Genomic DNA, 22,503 nt, shown 5'->3' on the forward strand with positions numbered 1-22,503 from the left:
GAGAGTTGCAGAGAGGAACAGAATCCTATCCATTTCCAGTGGCTGAAGTTGCTTCTGTTACGTCCTGGTTCCGTTTTTTTTTTTTTTTTAATGTGTTTTATGTCACTGAAAATTGATTTGTTCAATAACCTGGTATCGATATTGCATACTGGAAAGAACATTTAATTGGCTTTGCCACTGATATAGGTGAGTTCATGTAACCTCTGTGGGTCTCAGTTCCTCATTAGCAAAATGAGAGGGTTGGACTAAATGGCCTCTATGTGCCCTTCTAGAACTAACATCATACATGTTTGTAATTGAAAAGAAATTCCATACTACTTAACGGAGGATCCTGCATTGAAAGCAGGCCCTCTTGGGGCAAAGGGTGTCTGCCCCCTGGGCTCACTCTTTCCACCTGAGTTCTCCCTTACTCCTAAGGTCCCTGGTTGATTTTTTTTTTTTTTAAGAAACACTCAAAAATAGCTTATTAGAAACTGTGTGTGTCAGATTATCAAGTTATATTGACACAATGATTTCTAAGTTCTTTCCAATTCCAGAATATGGTTTATAGGTTAATTTACTTATATTCTTAACTCCAGGCATTGATCTAAGAAACAGACCAACACTTTAGCCTATGGTCTCTACAAAGGCTGTAGTTTTCTGCAAATCACATTTTATAAACTGAATTACATATACACATAATTTAATTTTTAAACATTTTTGAACTGGAAAGGTGCATTTTTCTACAAAGGGCAAAAGAGATATCTTTTTTTCCTACTTGATACCATAAAGAGAAGTCTGTCAGAATGGAGATGGTACAGTTATCAGAGTTCATAAGACAATAATACTTTCAACAAATGGGATCTAAATAACTGCAAAATTGAGTGTCCTTTAAGAAATGGAAGCTGAAAAGTATATTCAAAAAATTTCAATCAAGCCCAAGTAATCCACTTTCCTGAACTGCAAACACTTCCTCAAGTATACATAAGGGATCTGGTTCCGGTTTTGATGTAACCCTCAGAACTGTGAGGCCTCAGGGCCAGAGCCCCGTGGGAAAGGGTTGCTGCTAGCCTTAAAATAGTAGGCCCCTTTCCAAATTACGTGTGCAGAAGACTCACCTGGGAGCTTGTTAAGAATGCAGATTCTTTGGCCCCTCCTCCCAGAGATTGGTCCAATAGGTTCTGCCAAGGAATCTGTCTCTCCTCTCGTGCACTAAGGGAGGGTTTTGGTTTTTGCTCTTGTTACAGGTCGGTCTCCGGGATCCGTGGCTCTGCCGCACAGATGCCCATTTCAGCCTGCGGGCTGAAGGAGGAGCCCCAGTCAGGGCAGGCCAGGAAGCTGGACTTTCAACAAGGAATTCTGGTGATTCTGGACCACACCTTGAGCAATGCTGCCTTATGGAGTTCTAAAAGGCCAGTGTGTAGGAGTAAACATTTCAGTTCCTGGCAGATGAATAACTTCACTGCACATCTAAGACCTCCAGAGAGAACAGCCTTTATTCTGCTAATTTCCTCGGGGGTTCACAGATTCTCCCTTATCATTTGATTACAAATTACATTATACTTGCAAATAATGCCTGCTATAGTGTAACCGCTTAGAATCCTTTACTAATATGATTATAGTTCATATTTACTGAGCTCTTGTATGTACCAGGCACTGTGCTAAGCACTTCACACTGATAATCTTCATTCTTTCACTATGACATAGACAGGATTCCATGTGCCCTGGCCTGGTGCTGGCAGCAATGCCCTTGGATGACCCGGAAGAACTCAGCTGGTCACTGCTGAATCTTTAGGTCACTGCTTAGCAGGCCCCAGTGACTTGCTCCAAGGAGCCCAAAGCAAGCTATTCTCCTAAAGTAACTGTACTCACCAATTTTTGAAGTGCTGCAAATATTTTCTCCCAAATCTGTCATTTGTGTTTTAACCTTGGTGGTTTCCATCATATACAAACTTTCAATATATTTTTGGTGGTAAAATCTGTTTATCTTCTCCCTTATTATATCTTTTAGGTTTCATGTTGTTTAGAAAAGACCTTCCCACGCCAAAGGTATAAAAATATCCTATATTTTCCTCAGTAATTCTGTAATTTTTTTGTTTTTTCTCTCTAGAGCTAATTTTTGTGGAAACTGTGAGGTAGAGAACTCTTACTTTGATAGGCAGTTATCTTAAAGTACTCTTTATTAAATAGTCCATCTTTTTCCCACTTAAAATACTCCTCGGGTCCTGTACCAAACCCCCTCACACCTGGGTCTGATGCTAGGCTCTCCCTTTGGTTCCAGCAGTCTGATCCCACTCCAGGTCACACTGACTGAACTCATGGTCAGTCGAGAGTCCCCTGGGAAATCTCGTAGGACAAGTGTCTTTTACCCACCTGAGCACCACCGCCCCGGACTCACCGTCATTCAGAATTTTCTTGGTCTTCTCACACATTTCCTCTTCCAAATGAACATTAGAACCCATTAAATTCCAAGAAGTATCCAATCTCACTGGAATACATTGAATTTATGAGCTGATTTGGAAAGAACCAGAATCTTTATAGAAACGTGATATGCCTTGTTTGCTCTGTTAAGGTCTTCAGCTGATCCTGTTGGATTGTACAGGTCGGCTGTTCTTTAACCCTTCCTCATCTCTCTCATCTGCCACACTGCAGGGGTTAGTAGTGCCAGAACACGGCTAAATAATAGCATGTCCTTGACTAATTTCTGACTTTACTGGGAATGCCGGTGGTATGTGACTCTTTAGAATGCCACTGACTGTTGGTTTCAGATAGAGACACCTTTATCTAGGTTAGGATGTTTCTTTATAATCTTAACTTACTAAGAGTTTAATAAGGGATAGATTTTAAATTTTACCAAATATCGTTTCAGCGTGTCTAGAGACTATCATAAATTTTTTTCTAATAATCGAAGCTGCAGTGAAGGCTAATGAGCAGCCACGGTGCCTCCTAATTTAGTGTACGTCTCCCTAGTCCCCGCGCCAGGAAGTGAATACTTCTGTCGAAGGATGTACAAGGCGAAGCTTCAGGGCTGCCTGTAGGGATGATGACGAAAGCTTTCTCGAGTTGCCCACCGCAAGTTGGAGGCTTCACTTTCTTTCCAGGGAAAGGAAATATGCCCGATCAAACGCCCCCATGATGGGAAGCAGCTCTTCGGGACAGTGGTGTCCCGAGTGCAGGAACCAAAGAGGAGTCAAGTAGGGTGGCCTCTGCCACCATTCCACAAATCAACACACAGACCAAGTGCCCAGTCTGAGATGGGGTTTTGGTACCTGAAGTGTCCTATGACCTCCGGTCATGACAGTCTTCACGAGTCCTTCCTGCCACACTGCAGCGCCCGGCCAGGGCGTGAGGGTCAGGGAGCACTAACAGTGGAGCCGTCACAGAGAGCAGCGATTCCTTCTACTCCTCCACCCCACTGCGAACTCTCGGTCCCCAGCCCCCTCCTCCTGGCATCGCTCTGCTTCTGCTTGTCACACACCACAGGACTCCCCTAGAGCCAGCTCTTGCCTACTGTGACCCTGACGCTGGGCTATTACCCACTCAGGCTCCCCTGCTTCTCCTCCATCCCATTCAGGGGAAAGGATGGGTGCTTGAGCCTGCACCCAACTAGGTGGACACGCACAACCCAAAGCAGAGGCTGGCACCACCCACTCTGACCGAGGGCCTTCTCTCCTACATCTCACTGGCGCCTGCCCTATCCACCCAACGCTGGGCTGTGGGTTGCCCCCGAACACAGAAGCAACGATAAAGAGAAAATGAGGGCAGAGCCCAGTCTGTCACAGTTCTGAGAGGTAGATCAGGATAGGAGACCTGGGGTGGCTTGTCCAACCCGATCTTATGTGAAAAGGCCGTCTCTGTGGATGAACTTTCTCTTCAGGCCACAAGAAGCCCTAGCCCAGGCGGAGGCGAAAGGTGGCGATCTCCATGGGCTCCAAATAGATGTCAGTGCTGTTGGAGGGCGAGGCCAGGGGGTACAGCAATGTCAAGGAGGTTGGCTGCAGGAAAACCACATCCAAGCCACGGAAGAGGCTCCCCAGGGCCACCTGTGGGGAGGAGAGAAGGCGCAGGGCAGTGCTGGGGGCTGACACACCAGATGCTGCTGCTCTTCCTCTATATAACTTGGATGACTCTCACAGAAGCTATGGGCCTCTCCGCAGCAAGGTGCCTACATACACAGGTGAGTCTGCGCAACCTTGAAGCCTGTCCACAGACCTTAGGGTAGGAACTGCTGCACTGAGCTGTGAGCTCTTTGAGGAGAGGGACCATGTCTTTTGCTTTTTTTTTTTTTCGGCTGTGCCATGCGGCTTACAGGATCCTAGTTCCCCGACCAGGGATTGAACCTGGCCCAAGGCAGTGAAATCACTGAGTCCTAACCACTGGACCGCCAGGGAACTCCCAGCAGGGACCATGTCTTGATTCACTTCTGAATCACTGGTGCCCAGCACACGGAGGCATTTATCAGTGCCAGCCTTTGCTGGCTTAAACAATGAACAGAGTATGATGGCTTTTAGTTTTTAATTCCTGGTGTTTCCATTTGTTTGATAGAGGTCCGTACACATGAAACAGAAGTTCTCTACCTGGACACCTCATCTGGAACTGGCCCCTGCCAGGCCTCAGAGGCTTTGAAAACACATGTCAACAGCTTCTCCCTTGCTCTCCGTAAAGCCCCAGAATAACCCTGCCACCTCCCCCCTCGCTGCCCAGCCTCACTGCCACCTCACCAAGCTCTCAGCTTGCCATCCCCAGTGCTCTGTTTCCCTGCCCTCCTCTCCCTTCCCGCACGTGGGCCCTGCTCACCTTGCCTTGGCTTGTGGTGCAGTTGAAGCCCAAGTTCTTGGCCTCAAGGCCACAGTCAAAACCCTTGCGGTGTAAGAGGAGCGCAGTTTCGGCTGAGGGCAAGCTATCATCCTGGTGACACACACACAGGGCAGTGGGGAGAGGGGGGTCTCTGCAGGGCTCACAGGTGTAGCAGCACCTCTGCCCGGCAGGCAGGGCTGGGACGGGGAGGAGTCTGGGCGAGGAGGGGCAGGGTCCGCCCCGGAGGGTCAGCACTGAGCGGGACACTCACCTCTGCCTGGAGCGTCCGCAGGTTGAGCAGGTGGAAGTCACAGGGCAGAGAGGAGGCCAGAGGACGAAATGAGCACAGAGCAGGGCCTGGGGGCTGCCTCTTGGCCACAGGCAGGGCGAGCACGGGGGTGTTCAGGTACATGGAAGTCAGGTGACTGAGGAGGGACGGGTAGCTGGTAGAGGGGCCATCTTGGACCTGAAAGATTGGCCCGAGACGTGGGTGAGGAAGTGGAGCGCGGGGAGCAGGAGGATAAAAGCACATCCAGGTCAGTTTCTTTGGAGAGAGCTTCCCTGATGTGTCTGGATACAAGGGGTGCCTGACTTCAGGACTCTTCAAATGCGGTCACTTCCCACCTCACACAGCTTAGGAAGGGCTACCTCACCAGGCCAGCGCTCCTCTAACTCTGGAGGCTTTCTGCTTCCACAACACCATCGTGAGTCACACACTCCCATCAGCAACATCTCCTGTCACATAGAGATTCTCAGTGCAGGGAGGAGAATGGAAGACAGACAGACGGATGTTTCACCATGGAGGATGGGCCTCTGATGGAGAAAGTCTCTGGGGCAACCCTGCAGCTTCAAGCTCGACCCCGTGTCCACAGCACCAGCCCTGATGCTCGGGCCCGGCAGTCCCCACAGCTGTGCTGACTGAGGACTACTCCTTAGATGGCTGACCTGGACGTCACACTCACGGGCCTAAGCTGGACTTTCCTCCACGGTGGCTACTCTTCCATATTCTGGATTTCTGCTCTTAGCACCACCCGCCTTCCTGCTGTCCAGAATCTTGCACTTCCTTCAGCCACGATCTCCATTCCCACCTCGGCAGTGTCCTCACGTCCACCCCCGGCTTCTCCCTCCCATGGCTCATTTCAAGCCACCAAAATTTCCTGCTTGAACAACCTTTAAGCTGTCACCCCTGCCTCCGGTCTCCCTGAAGATCCACCTGAGTCCCTGCTGTGGGAGTGACATGCTTAGGGCAAAGTCCCAACAGTGTTCTCCCAGCTCAGATCCCTCACTAGCCTCCAGGAGGAAGTCCAGACTCTTCGCCAGGCACTGAAGGCCCACTACAGTCTGCCCCAACCTACCCCCATGGCATCCCAGCACTGGCCACTAGAACTTTCTGCAATCAGGGAAATATGCTATATCTGCACTAGCACAGCAGCTACTAACCACTTGTGGCCACTGAGCCACTTGAAATGTGGCCAGTTTGAATGAAGAATCAAATTGGTTATTGTGTTTTGTCTTAATACGTTTAAGTGGCCACACGTGGCTAGTGGCTATCACACTGCACAGGCGGCTCTGGTCTAGCTGAGTGAATTCACGGCTCTTCCCATTCACGTTCTTTCCTGCCTCCCACCCTGTGCCTCGGTTCAAGTGTGTAGGGCAGACCCCCATTCATCAAAGACGTGTGTGGATGACACCTCCTCCAAGAAGCTGTCCTTGATCCCCTTGGCCCACTATGTTCTCTCACTCCTCAGGACCAGTGGACATACCCCTTTTCGACCTTATATTTTCACACACATAGCTTGGCCCCCACCCATACTCACAAGTCAATTCCTAGAGCTCTGAGGCAGTATCTTATGCATTTGCAGGCCTCTCAGTCCTTACAGCATAGCGGGTGCCCAGCAGCTATTTGATGAGTGAGGGACTGAGCCCCAGACAGGGAGATGGAGCAGCGGGCTCTGCCATCCGCCAGCTCCAACTCCAGCTACAAATAACTAACACTAGTCCAACACCCCATCGCTGGCCCTTACCTCTCGGTGCCCGCTCCTGCTGCTGTGAAAGATCAAGCCCCTAAACATGGCTGCCAGTTTGGAGAAAAAGCCAGGCTGGTGGGGGCAAAGAAAGCCATGAGATGAGCAGGGCAAGAGCAGAGCAGGTTAGAGGACACCGGGGCGGGGGTGGGAAGGTGGGAGATGAGCACGAGGAGGGCACAGGCGACAGGGTGCTGTGGAGAGGGAGGTGCCAGGCTGCATGAGATGGAGCAGCAAAGCATCAGACTCACTTCCCCGCCAACCCAGGAATCAGGCCCTACTCTTGCTACCCTTGCCCACCTCTAGTACGCTCCCCAAGCCCTAGGCTGGAACCCCAGGGCCACCCACGGGGCCTAGCCTGACCTGGCTCCCTAGGGGTAGGCCCAGAACTTACCTCCCTGCCCAGGGTTCGCCGTTCCAACAGGAGACGGAAATGGTTGCAGGTTCTCTTGTTGTCCTTGAGCCCTTGGCCCAGGCCCCGGTTGTCGTCCTGCATTAGTCGCCGGTCCAAGATCACCTCCAGCTGGCCTAGGGAAGTTAGCTGTGAGCCCCCAGCCTGCCTGTCTCACCCCCAAGCAGACACCGACCTCTGGAAGCAGCAGCCCACCAAAGCCCCAAGGGAAGAGCCCAGGGAACTGGCTGGAAGCTGAGTCACTCAGGGCACAAAGCTGCCGTGGAACCTAGAGCTGGAAGGGGGCTGAGTGAAGGACTGTGACCCTGGTAGTTCACTGCCCGTGCTCCGCGGCTCAGGAGTGGGGGCCGGCCCGGGTGCCCAGGCAGAGAACCGTCTCTAGGCTGGCTGCATGCAACAAAGTGAACAGCAAACACAACAGCCATCAGCAGCTGCTGCAGAGGCCCTGACCCGGGGCAGGTTTTCTCAGGTTGGGTGGATTCTGTTGTGACTGGAACACACGCTTCCAGCCCTGGTTCTATGTGGGGACAGACTCCAGCTCTGCCTGCCACGTCTGTCAAAAGGAGGGAGCAAGAGGACAGACAGATGGCACATCAGGCAGAGGCTCAGATTAGGTGTTATTTGGGGTTGCCCTGCAGACAAGAGATGGCAGAGAATCCTTTGCTTTTTTTTTTTTGGCTGCACCGCACACGGCATGTGGGATCTTAGTTCCCTGACCAGGAATTGAACCCACGCCCCCTGCGTTGGAAGCACGGAGTCTTAACCACTGGACCTCCAGGGAAGTCCCTAACCTTTCCTTTCCTTTAAAAATATGTCTGGGGGGACATCCCTCGTGGCACAGTGGTTAAGAATCTGCCTGCCAATGCAGGGGACATGGGTTCGAGCCCTGGTCCGGGAAGATCCCACAGGCTGCGGAGCTACTGAGCCCATGTGCCACAACTACCGAGCCCGTGTGCCACAACTACTGAAACTGGCGTGCCTAGAGCCCGTGCTCCACAATGAGAAGCCACCACAATGAGAAGCCCGCACACCGCGACGAAGAGTAGCCCCCGCTCGCCACAACTAGAGGAAGCCCGTGCGCAGCAACGAAGACCCAACGCAGCCAAAAAAAATTAAAAAATAAAATAAAATAAAAATAAAAATATGCCTGGGGAAGGGGCTCACTCAAAGCTGACATATGTTGGAATGAGGATTTTTCCCAGCATCCGTTTTTTCAAGAGTCTCTTGAGAGGAGCCCATACAGACGGCTCTATCTGCACTCCCATCACCCCAGCCCAGATTCTGACTTACGTAGTTCCTCAGTCTTTACCCTGCGCAACCACAGAAAGGCACACCAAATCCTAAAATGGACCCCTTGCATGTAAAACAATCGCCTGTTAGCGCACTGTTTTCCAGAAGGGCAGAGACCAAGGGAGGACGCTGGGCTGGGTTAAGAGTTTTACAACCTGAGTGATACTGGGCAAAGGGGCAGCAGAGCCTCATGCCTTCCAGCAGGGAGTCAGGTTCCCACTGCGCTTGCTATCAGCCCCGCAGAGCCTGGACTGGGCACTCTTGGCTCAGTCCTGCACAAAGGCTCTGCCCCAAGGACAGACGACCTGAAGGCCTCAGAGGCCACTAAGTGCAAACTGTTCACTTTACCCTGAGGCTATGGGAGCCACCTGGGCTGGCCCAGTGTGACCAGCTCCAGGTCAGTCTCCTCATGTCCTCGTTTTGATTCTTAAGAATGTCATGCTCTCTTTTTTTTTTGTCATTCTCTCTTTTAATGACCATTGGTAGGAAGGCAGGAAGTATTTTTCTCCTTTGCTAAATATTTCATTATAACACTGACTACACTTTTCCAACTGTCCCTACTGCCATCCCCGTCAGGAGAAGGTGGCTGCACGCCTCAGCTAAGAATCACCCTTCAATACCCTGATGCTTCTTGAGGGGATCCAACAGGCCACCCACCCCCCAGTCACCTCCACAGCTGCCTCCACCAGGGGAGAGGGTGACGGCAGGTGTCTGCCTTCCTTTCATCTCCCGCTGGTGTGTGACAGACAGACAGGAAAGACAGAGAGGCCCACAGAGAGGACAGGCCTCGGTGGCGGGGATGGGCTTCTCGATCTTGCCCTCTCCCCCCCGAACAGCGCCTGCTCCCCTCACCATCGTGGAGGCTGGAGACGCCCAGGGCCTGGGCAGCGTGCAGCGTGAGGCGGCTCTGTGCGTCCTGGAGGCAGGCCATGACCGGCATGGGGTAGAAGTTGGCCTGCAGGGGCAGCTTCTTCAGATACCGCCGGGGCTGCACCTGCGGGGGCAAGGCCAGCAGATCAAGAGCATCCGGGCACCATCTGGGCCCCGATCACTCTTGCTTTCGATTCCTCCTGCTCTGTCAGAGCAGATCACCTGCCAGGGCCTGTGATGCAGGCAGTAAACAGTCCAAGTTCTGTTCCATAGGGTCTCTGGGGCCCCAGGCCTGAGGCATCACCTGAAAGCCATTGAGGTCCGTGAAGAAGGTGCCCTGGCTGTCAATGTCTGTGTGGATGCGCAGGGCCAGCTCCTTGTTGACGTAGTCCCGGATGTCCACCAGGGATGACACGTCCAGAGACAGCCCCTCCACCCCTGGGCACAGGACAAAGGGAGAGGCCGAGTGGCGTGAGCCACAGCCTGAGAGACTGGGCTGGGAGAGGCTGTGCCCAAGCCCCGGGCAATTCCCAGCATTTCTGGCCAAGCTCTACTCCAAGAAAGTTAAGAATCATCTCAAATGATACATTTGTTGGGAACAGATGCATGAATAGACAACGGGCAGAAGGAAGAGCACGTCACAGCCCACGGAGCCCGCACCTCCTTCCCTACCTTCCTCGTCTGCAGGGCTCACCTGGCAGGTTATAAAGCCGGACTACCTGGTGAACGTGCTCATAGTAGGCAACCACCTCTGAGAAGAAAGGGCCTTCCGTGATGCGCAGCACGGGAGGGTCCTTGGGGACGTAGGGCTGGGGAAAGAGCAGGTGGCTGCTGAACCCACGGCACAGAGAGCAAAGCAGGGAGATGCCGGCCCGCGGTCAGGCAGGAGGACTTGTTCCCAGCAGGCTCTGGGCTGAGACCCCTGGCCGAGCCGGGCCCAGGCCCCCAGGCAACGTTCCTCAGTCTCCCACCCTCCGCAGGCGCAGTGCAGGCGAGGCACCTTGGCAGGCAGGGTCGCCCTGGACGAGGCCCGTGCCCTTCTCCCTGCCCTCCTCTCCTGAGGCCTCCAGGGCCTGCTGGGGTTTGCAAGGTGTCTGTAGGGTACCTTGGCCTCGCCGTCAGGCAGGAAGAGGTAGGCTCCACTCTTGTCTTTGGACGAGCGGGTGCCATAGATGAGGAACTCCATGTCCACCCGCTGCTCCTGCTCCTCGTCCACCCTTCGGATGCTCTGCCAAGAGACACAGCCCTGACCCCTGGCCCCACACCCGCGTGTCAGGCCCGCCCCCGGGAGGGCGTGGACGAACTTCCCCCAAGGAGCCCAGCCCTGCTTCCCTGTGCTGTCAGCTCGGGGCCCAGACGGCCCACTCCCGGGTCCACCATGAGTCAGGTGGCAGCACACTCATGGGCCGGAGGCAGCTCCACGACCCCCCCGACATGCGCGCCCTCCTCCGGCTCCCAGCCCCTGGCCCTTTACCTTGAGGAGCCCGGTAAGGCCTGAGAACCAGACCTGCATATAGCGGTTGCTGAGGGCGAAGTCGCTGGTGCCAGAGTCAATGACGCGTAGAGGGAACGCCTCATGCCTGCTGACGGACAGCTGCCGCCCATGCAGGTAGATGCGCACGGAGGAGGGCAGAGTGCGGGGCCCATCCAGACCCAGCTGCAGCTGCAGCACACCCAGGCCCAGCGCCGGCAGGCGGACGGGCACAGACACCTGCGGGCACGGGAAGGGTGAGGAAGTGTGGGCCACGGCATGGGTGTCTGTCTTGGATGCAGGCCTGGGGTTCTGGCCCTGAGAGCCTGAGCAAGTCCCTGCACCCACTGGGGCCTCGGTGCCCTCCGCCCAAAGCGCAGGTGATGTTACTTGCCCCTCGTCAGACTTTCATGAGTCTCAGATGATATTTGGAAAACTATGAGATGGTAAACACACGTTAAGCTTTCAATAAATATTTGTTGAATGAACAAACGATGGGGCAACATAACTGCCATTTTTACTATCATATACTATACCAAACTTCCCCTTCCTTTCAAGGACAGACTCAAAGCCCAGGAGTGACTGTCCTCTGGGCAACCCCTCTCCCCAAGACTCTGGTCCCCAACCTGGGGAGTAAGAGGGCTGCAAGCAGGAGGGTGGAAGCCAGTGTCCGTGGGCAGTGTGAGGCTCCGGGGAGAGGCCAAGGATCAGCACAGAGGGCCGAGGCCGGGCCCCACCTGCCAAGCCCCCGCCTCACCTGGTAGACGTCAGGGACCATGTCAGTGGCAGAGCTCCAATGCGCGCTGACCTGCACGGCCAGGGGCTGACCCTCCTCTGTAAGGACCCGCACCCGGGGTGAGCTGACCAGAAGGGACACCACGCTGAGCCGCTCCTGCTCCAGTGGGTTGAACAGCACCACGTACCTGTGAGCAGAAAGCAGGCTCACCCAGGAGGCCACCGCTCTGGGGCAGTGGAAGCAGGAACAGTGGCCAGGCCAAGAGTCCCTCAGTGGTTTGGCAGGGTGGGGGCGGGAGGGTGCCCAGAGCCATGAAGGGGCTTTGCCTCTGCGCCTGGCCCAGCTCGGCTCACCTGGGTGAGGAATCCAGCTGGATCACTGTGCGCTCTGGTAGGGCATCGTGATTTAAGCGGGTGTCATCCTGGAATGAAGTGGGTGGGAAGAAAGAACTATCATGGGGCTCGGCCTGACTCGGAGTCTTGCCTCCCCCGACCCCCCCCCCCAACCTATCCCAGATGGGGACCGGCAGCTGCGCCAGGCACAGATCTTTCACTCCAGGACCAGGAAGGAAAAGAAGGGCAACGCCCTCGCACCACAGTTCTCGGCACAGGGCTGCACACCAGAGGGTCCCCCTGAGCAGGTGCAGGAGCGGGGCTCACCATTTGCAGGAAGGGCGCCTCAGGGTCAAAGTGGTAGCTTTTCTTGTCCCCCAGCACCAGATAGTGAGCTGCGTTAATGATGACCTGCTTCAGGTTGACAAGGGAGCGCAAAAGCCTGGGAGGGCGGGCAGGAGAGGGACCATGGGAGAGGTGACCACCGAGAGACTGTCCACCTGCCAACAGGGCGAGCCCTTGGCAGGCCTGCCCACTGACTGCCCGGTGCATCCTCTCTTTTGGGACGGTGGGCCGAGGCGTGGAGCTGATGGGGAAGAGGAGAGGGCTCCCACCTGATCCCATAGTCCACAACAACTGCCTCCTTGGCAGTGCCAGTGATGGCGTCGTGGTGCTGGAAGAGCCCCAGTGTGCGCCGAGCTTCCGTCAGAAGGGCGAAGTTCGAGAGCGGGTACTGGCTGGCCAGTCCAGAGCGCCGGGCATGAGCCACAGCCAGGCTGTACAGAATCTCTGCCCCCCTGCCCAGAGAGAGAAGTCAGCCTCCTGCCACACAGCTCCCTAGGGCCCACCCTCACTCTGCAAGCCCCACTCCTCTTCCTTTCACCCCTTCTCCACTTGTCTTGGTCTCCATGCCCTTCTAGTCCCTTCTGAGCCAATCCAGCCCCTCCTTAAACCCCAAAGGCTTACTCTATCCCTCCAGCCTGGAAGGGGGGCAGGTCTCACCGCAGGTGCGCTTCCAGGACGCGGTCCAAGCTCTTGTAGAAAGGCCGCGAAGTATAATAGCCTGTCCAGTAATGGTCCTCCCGGTCCGCGTAGGAGAAGAAATCCCCGCTCAGCACAGGAAACCCTGGAGGCTGGGCCCCTGGCTCCACCCCTGTCCTCTTGTATAGAGCGTCAAAATAGTCGGAGAGGGTGCCAAACTGGGCCTGTGGGGACCCCAAAAACACACTTCCATCAGTTCCAGAGTCTTCTGGGAATTGTGGCCCCCCAGTGCTGCAGTGGAGGCTAGGGGCAGGGATTTTTGCCTATGCAGAGGGTAGTCACCATATGTCCTACCTTCTGGACCTCGAGAAGCTGAGGAACCTGGGAAAGAACTGTGACATAAAAGGGAAACCGTGCCCAGAGTTGGGAATGAGCCCTTGCTTTGGAGCAGTATCGGGGAGCATGAAATCTCACAGGAAGGGCTGGGCTGCAGCACCACCGAGGTCCCCTCCCCAGTGAGTGCCCCTTCACACCTGCACGTGGAGATCAGGCTTGCTGTTGAGGAAGTCGAAGAGCCGCTGGTAGTTGAAGAACTGGGCATCCCACTCCTGGGGCTTGTCGTATCGGAAGTCATCGCCCAGCGGCACCAGGAGGACGTTGCTTCGGAAGAGCCGGGACTTCTTCCTGTACTGGTCCAGGAGCAGGCCTGCCCTGCGGTGGGAAGGCGGACGGGCCCCACATGGAGTCTCACATTATAGGATCCTGAGCAGAGCCAGCCTGAGAGGAGCCCTCCGATACATCCTCATCACAGAGTCACTCGGCTTGCGGGTAGATACCTCATGGGGTGAAACCCAGTCCCAGGGAGCCCAGTGTTCTCCGAACAACTAGAGAGTTCTTCCTGATGCGTGGCTTCAATTCCCTGGCCCCAGTTATGCCCTTGGACACCACAAAGAACAAACCAGTCCTCCTTCCCCATGACGGTCCCTCAGACATATCCAAGATGTGCAAGCATTCCCTTGTGCTTTCTCATCAGGCTCTGCAATCCCAGCCCCTCTATTTGGTCCCTACATAGCAGTTGAGAATCCAGTCACCAGTAGTTCTCTGAGCAGCCCGTCTGCCAGGGTCCCAGAGTGCGGGGCCCAGCGCTGAATACGGGAGTCCAGGGGAAGGCAGACCACACACCCCAGTCTGGCCAGAGCTGCCGTGGGAGCGGCGTGTTTATACAGGCATGTCTGGCAGCCCCCACTGTCACCCCACCATGCTGACATCAGTGATCATGTTTTCTGTGCATGCGGCCCAGCAAGATCTTTTCTCATCCTGAACTTTCCTATTCTGTTTGCTGAAGCTAAGAGTAGAACCTTACATTTATCTGATAAATCTTATCTGGTTAGATTCAACCCACGTCCCAACCTACTGAGATCTTTTGGGATCCTGACTCTGACACTCCAGCTTTGTTTGCCACCAGTTAGTGACGCAGCACAGCCCCAGAGCGAAGAGCCTGGACTTGGGGACCAGACTACACCAACACTAGCTCCGTATGCACTAGCTGTGTGACCTTGGACAACTTACTTAACCTCTCTGGGCCTCAGTTTCTATAAAATGAGAGTAACATCAGTACCTACTGTCATAGTATTATGAGAATTACAATGAACTGAGTGAATTAATATTTGCTGAACACTTAGAACAGTGCCTGGCACTGTTCTACATAAACATTTATTATTTCCTTTTTCATCCAAGTCATTAATGCAATCAACAGAAAAACAGACCTGTGGCATTAAAACCTCTTTCTCTTTTTAGACCAGCCTGGTAATTGGCATGTTATGGGTGTTACAGTTCAACCAGCCACTAATGTACTTAGCCATGCTGGTGCAGCTTGTTCTATTCCATTTTGCTCTCAAGAAAGGACTCCTCAAATACCACCTTCCCCTAATTTATCATCCTTGTAAGCCTTTTAAAGGAGAAAACGAGAGCTTCCCTGGTGGCGCAGTGGTTAAGAATCCACCTGCCAATGCAGGGGACATGGGTTCAATCCCTGGTCTGGGAAGATCCCACATGCCGCAGAGCAACTAAGCCCGTGAGCCACAACTACTGAGCCCCTGTGCCACAACTACTGAAGCCTGACCTAGAGCCCGTACTCTGCAACAAGAGAAGCCACCGCAGTGAGAAGCCCGCACACCGCAACGAAGAGTAGCCCCTGCTCGCCACAACCAGAGAAAAGCCCGCGCACAGCAAGGAAGACCCAACGCAGCCAAAAATAAAATAAATAAATTTAAAGGAGAAAATGAGGTTATCTCCCATGACTTGCTCTCTGTAAACCTGGCCTGGCATCTGTAGATCACAGCTGCTGCTTTCAGAAAAAGCATGCCTTAAAAGCCCTAGATTCTTGCTTGGAATCAGCATTTAGATTTCTGGATTCTGGAAACAAAAGACCACTTTCTTTCCCTTCTGGTCACGTGTTTCACCTCTTGGACATCATGGAAATCGGAGGATTGCAACATGAAAACCCGTTCAACTTGTTATATTCTTAAGGCCAGTCCAGTTCTGGCTAAATCATTGCTTAGCTCTCTCTTAATCCACCTTTTCCCAGGGGAGCTGATTTCAGCAACATCTTTTGGGGTCCCTAAGGATTCTCTCAAAGGGAACAGGTCTGTTTTCTCAGAGGCTGGAGGCTGTTGGGCGGGACAGAATGTGCATCTGAATGGGATTCTGGGTGCACAGAGCACTGAGGATCCCTGGTGACTTCAAGCCAAGGCAGGAGGCCGGCCTGAGCTTAATGCAGGCCTACCAGACTGAAGGCTGTGAGGCACTGCACCTAATCTGAGAATTATTCGCCTCTGAGTCAGTCCACTGGCTCCGACAGTTTGTTAGGACACTGGAAAACATACTCATTTGGGAAAATAAAACCATTCTGGAAAAGGTGGTTCCTTAGAGCCACTCACTCTAGTTTTCCAGGAAAACACAGTAAAGGAACTGTCACTGCAAGGGCTGTGGGCCTGAACTCAGCAACCGAGCCCACCCCCATTTTATGAATGTGGAACCCGAAGCCCCCATGCAGCAGAGCCCAGACCAGAAGCCAGGTCTCCTGACTCCTCTGCAGAGTGAAAATGACACCACCACACTTAGTCCAGGTCTGGGAGCAAGTACCTCTCGGCCACGTTTGTCTCTGTGATAGCCCGGGGCGGCACCTTCCAAGGGCAGTTGATGCGCCCCCCGGGCAAGCGCTTGAAATCAAACTGGCAGCAGATCTTGGGATCCGGGCCACATGTATGGGGGACGTCATAGCTGTAGAAAGGCATCATGTGGCAGAAGATGTCTGTGCTGGAGTCCGAGTCTATAGAAAACACACCAAGCTGTCAGCCCCCGGAGCTGGGCACAGGGATGCCGGGGGTGGGAGGGGATCTGCTCCAGCTAAAGGCGTGAACTAGACTTAAGGCTGCAGAGGACATGCAGGCCAATGGTCAGGACACAGGGAGGGCTCTGGAGCCCACAGCTCCTCCAGGAGACAGACAGCAGGCTCCACAGAGGCTAGAGATCAATGTGATCCCCACCTAACCTGAAGGAGAGAGTTTCTGACGGTCTGCACCAGTGTTTGTTGGTCTGCTCTAAAGGACAGATGGGTCTTATTTCCGATATCCCTGCCCTTTCCCAGTGGGAACCACTACTGTGACCCCCCTCCACCCTACCTGGCCTTACCCCAGGTCTGCCTCCACATGAACTCCAGGCTGTGGGTGGCAGCAAAGTGCTTCTTGATAGCATAATGTACCCTCTGAATCAGCATGCTGGTCAGGTTGGCACGGCGCAGAAGGTAAGGCATGGTGGGGCTGTATCCAAAGGGGTCCACCGCCCAGCCTGAACGCGGGGTTGCACCTGGGCAGGGGCATGGAAGCCAGAGGCCTGAATGTCTCAGGGCCTGGCCTCCCGGCACAGGGGCCCCAGATCCCGTCTTGCCATCACACCACACCCATGCTGGTGGAATTAGCCTAGCAAAGAAGCACCCCCTGCCAATCCTTGTGCCTTACAGCCCCCTGCTGTCCTCTGGGCCCAGCTATGGGGGCAGACTCCCACTCCTGAGCCCGGACTCACCGAGGTTTTTCTCCAGCCACTGGTGTCCCTCAATGAGCTGGTCAATCAATGCAAAGTAGTGGGAGTTGGCCTCATCCGGCATTACCCAGCCTCCTGTTGCAATCTCCAGCTGCCCATTTCCCACCAGCCTGGAGTTAAGGACTCACACTCAGCCTGGGGCAGAGACCCTCTGCTCAGTCCTGCCAACCAGATGCTGGACCTGTGTGTACTGGCCTCACTGAGCCAGTTCACCCAAACCCAGGACCAAGACAACAGACATGCGCCCTCCTCTCTCTCCAGCCAACCACCATGCTGTCCTGGCTCTGCTTATTCCTGGACCTCTGTCTGTGCTTCCAGGGGCCAGGCCCTATGTTTTCTCTTCCCTGTGCTCACACTACTTTGATTTCTCCTAACACTAGTGACCCTCAAATCAGTTCTTGCCTTCTTATTCCTGGCCCCTCTACCATCACTCCTCATCTCTGCCAAGGTTCCCCTTGCCTCTCCCTGACACCTTGGCACCTGCAGCTCCAGGAGAGGACTTCACACCCATCCTAGGGCCCAGAGGATAGCCCTCCTGCCTCCCCGACTGGCACTGGCCTTCGGACTGCTGCTCTCTTTTGGGCATTGATGTTGTCCCACCACTTGGCGAAGAAGGAGACTTCGGCCCAGATGAAGCGCCGCCGGGGGTCCTCTTGCAGCTTGGACACCATGTTGTTGAGAATGTGCTGGGTCTGCTCTGTGTAGTACTTGTCAAAGGTCTTGAGCCAGCCTGGGGAGCCAACATAGGGTCCCCTGAGGATGCCACCATCTTCTTCAACTGTCCCTCCCTTACCTTTGCCATCAGGAAGCCCACCCCAGCCAAAGCAATCTTAAGAAAATCAGAGCTGGAGGAATCAGGCTCCCTGACTTCAGACTATACTACAAAGCTACAGTAATCAAAACAGTATGGTACTGGCACAAACCCAGAAATATAGATCAATAAAACAGAATAGAAAGTCCAAAGATAAACCCATGCACCTATGGTCAACTAATCTATGACAAAGGAAGCAAGAATATACAATGGAGAAAAGACAGTCTCTTCAATAAGTGGTGCTGGGAAAACTGGACAACTACATGTAAAAAAATGAAATTAAAACACTCTCTAATACCATACACAAAAATAAACTCAAAATGGTTTAAAGACCTAAATGTAAGGCCGGATACTATAAAACTCTTAGAGGAAAACATGGGCAGAACACTCTCTGACATAAATCACACCAATATCTTTTTTGATCCACCTCTTAGAGTAATGAAAGTAAAAATAAACAAATGGGACCTAACTAAACTTAAAAGCTTTTGCACAGCAAAGGAAACCATAAACAAGACGAAAAGACAACCCTCAGAATGGGAGAAAATATTTGCAAATGAAGCAACGGACAAAGGATTAATCTCCAAAATATACAAACAGCTCATGGAGCTCAATATCAAAAAAGAACCCAATGAAAAAATGGGCGGAAGACCTAAATAGCCATTTCTCCAAAGAAGACATACAGATGGCCAAAAAGCACATGAAAGATGCTCGACATCGTTAATTAGTAGAGAAACACAAATCAAAACTACAATGAGGTAACACCTCACACCGGTAAGAATGGCCATCATCAAAAAATCTACAAATAATAAATGCTGGAGAGGGTGTGGAGAAAAGGGAACCCTCCTACCACTGTTAGTGGGACTGTAAACTGGTACAACCATTATGGAGAACAGTATGGAGGTTCCTTAAAAAACTAAATATAGAACTACCATATGATCCAGCAATCCCACTCCTGGGCATATATCCGGGAAAAACCATAATTCGAAAAGATACATGCACCCCAATGTTCACTGCAGCACTATTCACAATAGCCAAGACATGGAAGCAACCTAAATGTCCAACAGCAGAGGAGTGGATAAAGAAGATGTGGTACATATATACAAAGGAATATTACTCAGCCATAAAAAAGAAAGAAAGAAATGCCATTTGCAGCAACTTGGATGGACCCAGAGATTGTCATACTGAGTGAAGTCAGTCAGACAGAGAAAGACAAATATCATATGATATCGCTTACGTGTGGAATCTAAAAAAATGGTACAAATGAACTTACTTACAAAACTGAAATAGAGTCACAGATATAGAAAACAAACTTATGGTTACCAAGGGGGAGAGGGGGGAGGGATAAATTGGGAGACTGGGACTGACATATACACACTACTAGACATAAAACAGATAACTAATAAGGACCTGCTGTATAGCACACGGAACTCTACTCAATACTCTGAAAAGACCTATATGGGAAAAGAATCTAAAAGAGACTGTATATATGTGTACGTGTAACTGATTCACTTTGCTGTACAGCAGAAACTAACACAACATTTTAAATCAACTATACTCCAATAAAAATTTAAAAAAGTAAAAAAGAAAGCCCATTCCACACCCTGGCTCCCAGGGTCTGCTGGGCCCTCACCTGGGTCATTGTGAGAGTGGGGGACCACAAACACCTGCAGGTCTTCGGTGTCCCAGTCGTGCGGGCTATAAGAGATGTCAAAGCCTTGCTTCCACACGCCGCCATCCACGTTGTCAAATGGTAACTCCTCTGATACAGTCAGCATCTGCCAGGCAGGAGAGCAGCTCAGTGCCCCAGCCATGGCCACTGTGGGTCCCTGCCAGCTCTGACTCTTACCTGCAGCTCTGGCTTCTGGCCCCGGACCCCCAAAGCAAATTGGCAGTCTTGAGGGGAGATGGAGAAGAAGCTGGGCCGGGGCTCTGGTGGCACCACCCAGGAGCCATTGGCCATATAGTACGGCAGCAGGGCAGGTGGGCTCTCCACGTTGGCCGTCAGCTCCAGCACAGAGTCCTTGATGTGGCTGATGATCTCATGATTCTCCTCCAACAGCTGCTCCAGCTGTTCAATGCGGTTCTGCAGCACAGAAATTTGACTCTGCCAAAAAACCAGAAAGCAATCACCCCCAGCTCCTTATGTCACAAGAAGGATCTCTGCATGGGGCCCACCACCTGAGGCCTGACTATGCTCCTTCCCTCCCCAGTCAAAGGCAGGACCATGAGCCTACAGGGCTGGATTGCTCTGGTCAGATAAGGGAAGAGGTGTGAATCACTACTGACGACTGCAATCCGCTTGGGTTGGGAGTACCCTCACTCTCTAGCTTATGGATGGCAAAGATTTCACCTCCCATGCCTATTCTCAACAATCGGCATTGCCTATCAAGAGCATTGTGCTGACAAGGACTGCACTGGGGCTTAGTGGGAAGGGATGCTGCAATCCATTAGCAATGTCTGCCAATAATTCAGGAGGACAGAGCAGCAGTACATATTGCCATTTTCCCTCCCTCCTTTCTTTTTGCCATCACTGCTTTCAGCTTTGAGTTTCTAGAAAATCTGCCTATTGAGAAGGAATGTTCTTGCCCTGGGCTGACATGACTCTCCAGCTGGGGCAATAACCCGATCCCAGATGATTTGTGTATGAAGAGATCAGCAATCAGGCATGACTCACCCGGGGGAAGTTCCCACCGTTCTGGTGTCGGGTGGGATCATGCTGCACTCGATCCAGCATGAGGTAGAGTGAGAAGACAGCCACACAGAAGATGGCAGCCCCACACACTGTCACCTGCTTTTTCAGCTTCATACTGGCCTCCACACACACCTGGCCGGAGGGATACCAGATGTAGCTCCAGCAGGCAAAAATCCCTTTGGTGGTCTTTCCACCAAATGCCCCAAGGAGTTCCTGAGGGCTGCTCCCGAGGAACACCAAAGAAAAGAAAACTTCTAAGCACTGAATCCCAACACTGGCTATGGATCCTGACCCAACCTGGATCGTATTCTCTTGGCTGAGACACAGAAAGCACTAGTAAGAGGCACATCTGAGGCCGGTCCTGCCTGGTCCTGGTAGCAGCTTTGCCCCTAGGGTGGAGATGATGCTCTCTCCCAGGCAGATGCTATTAAAAAACACGCCCGGAAAACAAAACTTCCCAGCTGTGACTCCTGAGTTCGCCATACAACTTCCTGATCACAACCAGCTGCCCACAGAGCTTGCCTACAAGAAAGACACAGCCAGTTAAATGACGTGGGTGTCCAAGCTCCCTGGCCATGTGCCTCTAATTTCAGAGGAATATACTGGTATCTATTTTGATTTAAAGGATACAGACAAAGCCCCAAAAGCCTAACAAGAAAGCCTTTCTCCCTGCCCGCTTGCATCAGACTGGTACTCACCAGAAAGAGTGACTGGCACAGCTGCTCCCTTATTCAGAAATGCAGAATGAATAAAAAAAGAAGCCACAGCTTATGTTTCTAACATAAAGAGTCCTCTCCCTGTTAGCTCTGACTCCTGCGGTGGGTAACTTTCAGCCTCTGCTTACAGAGCATTTAGGGGACCCCCTGGAAGCCAGCAGTGATTGATGTCAAAGATAACCTGGGTAGAGAGAAGCTAGGCACAGCTGCTCGGCTGTGGGGCAACTTCAGAGAATCAGTGTCCTCCGCCACCGCCCGCGGCCCGCACTTGCCTGCTGGGCGGAGGGAGACAGCTAGCTGGCGGCCTAGCGGCGGCGGGAGCGGCAGCGGCAGCTCAGGAGTCTTCCTCCAGCCCTCGGGCTAAGGAGCTCTGTCGCCTCTGCAGCGTTGTGCCCTATTTAGCGCGATCTTATTCCGCTCAGGAGCCTCCGGGCAATATTTTTAGCCCTGGGAAGCTGAGTCCAGGCCAAAGTAGGTGGAGCTGGGGAGAGAGAGTTGGATCTCAGAGGGGGGCCGGCACCTGCCGCCGGGTCTTCGGCTGCTCGCCCGCTCGCCGGCCCAGCCCCCTCCCGGCCCTCGACCCTCCCCGGCTCTGCCGGGCCCCTGAACCGCAACGGCAACTGCCCCGTGCGGGAGCTCGGGCCGCCTCCGACTCCGAAGCGCCGCACGCGCTCCTGCCGCTCAAGCCCGGCCTCGGCCGGGGCAACTGGAGCCCTGCCCGCGCCCGCCCAGCACGTTACCGTCTGCGGCCGGCTTCCGCGCCGCTCCGGGCCCCGCCGGCCGAGCTGCGCCCCTCACATCCCCGGGGGCTGCGGCCCGCGCGAAGGCAGCGAGGCAGAAGGCGGGCGTCCGCCCACCCGTCGCTCCCACAGGGGCCAGGCCGCCGGCTCCGGTTCCCCACGCTGGAGGCCGCCGGGCAGAGCGGCGTGCGGGGCGGGGACAGCCTCGCCGCGCCCCCGCGCCCCCCCAGCCCCGCCTCCTCGCCTCGGCCCCGCCTCCGCCTGCGGTGCGCCCAGCCGAGCCGGGCGAGTCGGGCCACTGGCGTCCCTAGCTCAGCTCCGGCGGGTCGGCCTCGCGCTTCCGGTGCGATCTGCGCCGTGGCCCCCGGCGCCGGCAGAGGGTCCGCAGTGCGCAGCCGCAGCCGCAGCCGCAGCCCGGACCCGGCCTGGGAGAGCTGCGGGTCCGCGAGGAGGGGCGCGCAGCTTGAGGTTTTACTGAGTCTTCCTAGAGTAAGCGCATTAATTACCAGTAGTAGAAACATTCCTCCTCCATTTCACCAACCGAACGGTGA

The 22,503-nt window shown here is 53.7% G+C and overlaps 1 protein-coding gene across 3 annotated transcripts; it reads right to left on the minus strand.

The window, feature by feature from the left end:
• Nucleotides 1-1,457: 1,457 nt before the first annotated feature.
• On the minus strand, nt 1,458-22,121 carry MAN2A2 (mannosidase alpha class 2A member 2). 3 transcript variants are annotated; one of them, XM_068558075.1, is made up of 24 exons: nt 21,953-22,121; nt 21,485-21,693; nt 20,479-20,628; nt 19,651-19,908; nt 19,435-19,579; nt 17,552-17,723; nt 16,976-17,103; nt 16,586-16,759; nt 16,037-16,223; nt 13,426-13,603; nt 12,914-13,116; nt 12,526-12,708; nt 12,239-12,353; nt 11,933-12,000; nt 11,601-11,766; nt 10,847-11,083; nt 10,478-10,600; nt 10,067-10,181; nt 9,677-9,810; nt 9,355-9,496; nt 7,195-7,328; nt 5,048-5,242; nt 4,777-4,887; nt 1,458-4,022 (listed from the first exon to the last, which is right to left on the minus strand). In XM_068558075.1, exons 3-24 carry the CDS (start codon nt 20,608-20,610, stop codon nt 3,870-3,872), a joined length of 3,453 nt encoding a protein of 1,150 aa, XP_068414176.1. In that variant the 5' UTR covers nt 20,611-20,628; nt 21,485-21,693; nt 21,953-22,121; the 3' UTR covers nt 1,458-3,869. The 3 variants fall into 3 exon arrangements, with proteins under 3 accessions (XP_068414176.1, XP_068414184.1, XP_068414192.1); XM_068558083.1 differs by having other exon boundaries at nt 21,195-21,693; XM_068558091.1 differs by lacking the exons at nt 21,485-21,693; nt 21,953-22,121 and adding an exon at nt 6,801-6,875 and having other exon boundaries at nt 20,479-20,625.
• Between the last annotated feature and the right edge of the window lie 382 nt (nt 22,122-22,503).

The sequence above is a fragment of the Eschrichtius robustus genome, chromosome 1 (assembly GCF_028021215.1).
Source record: "Eschrichtius robustus isolate mEscRob2 chromosome 1, mEscRob2.pri, whole genome shotgun sequence".
Lineage (NCBI taxonomy): Eukaryota > Metazoa > Chordata > Mammalia > Artiodactyla > Eschrichtiidae > Eschrichtius > Eschrichtius robustus.

What these genes read in the sequence shown, in the direction of transcription:
- MAN2A2 (XM_068558091.1), bottom strand. Translation starts at nt 20,610, where the DNA reads ATGAAGCTGAAAAAGCAGGTGACAGTGTGTGGGGCTGCCATCTTCTGT. An exon ending in GAGACAAACGTGGCCGAGAG is followed by an intron (nt 13,604 to 16,036) that starts GTACTTGCTCCC and finishes TTCCCACCGCAG; the next exon opens with GGCAGGCCTGCTCCTGGACC. An exon ending in CAGCTGGATTCCTCACCCAG is followed by an intron (nt 11,767 to 11,932) that starts GTGAGCCGAGCT and finishes TTCTGCTCACAG; the next exon opens with GTACGTGGTGCTGTTCAACC.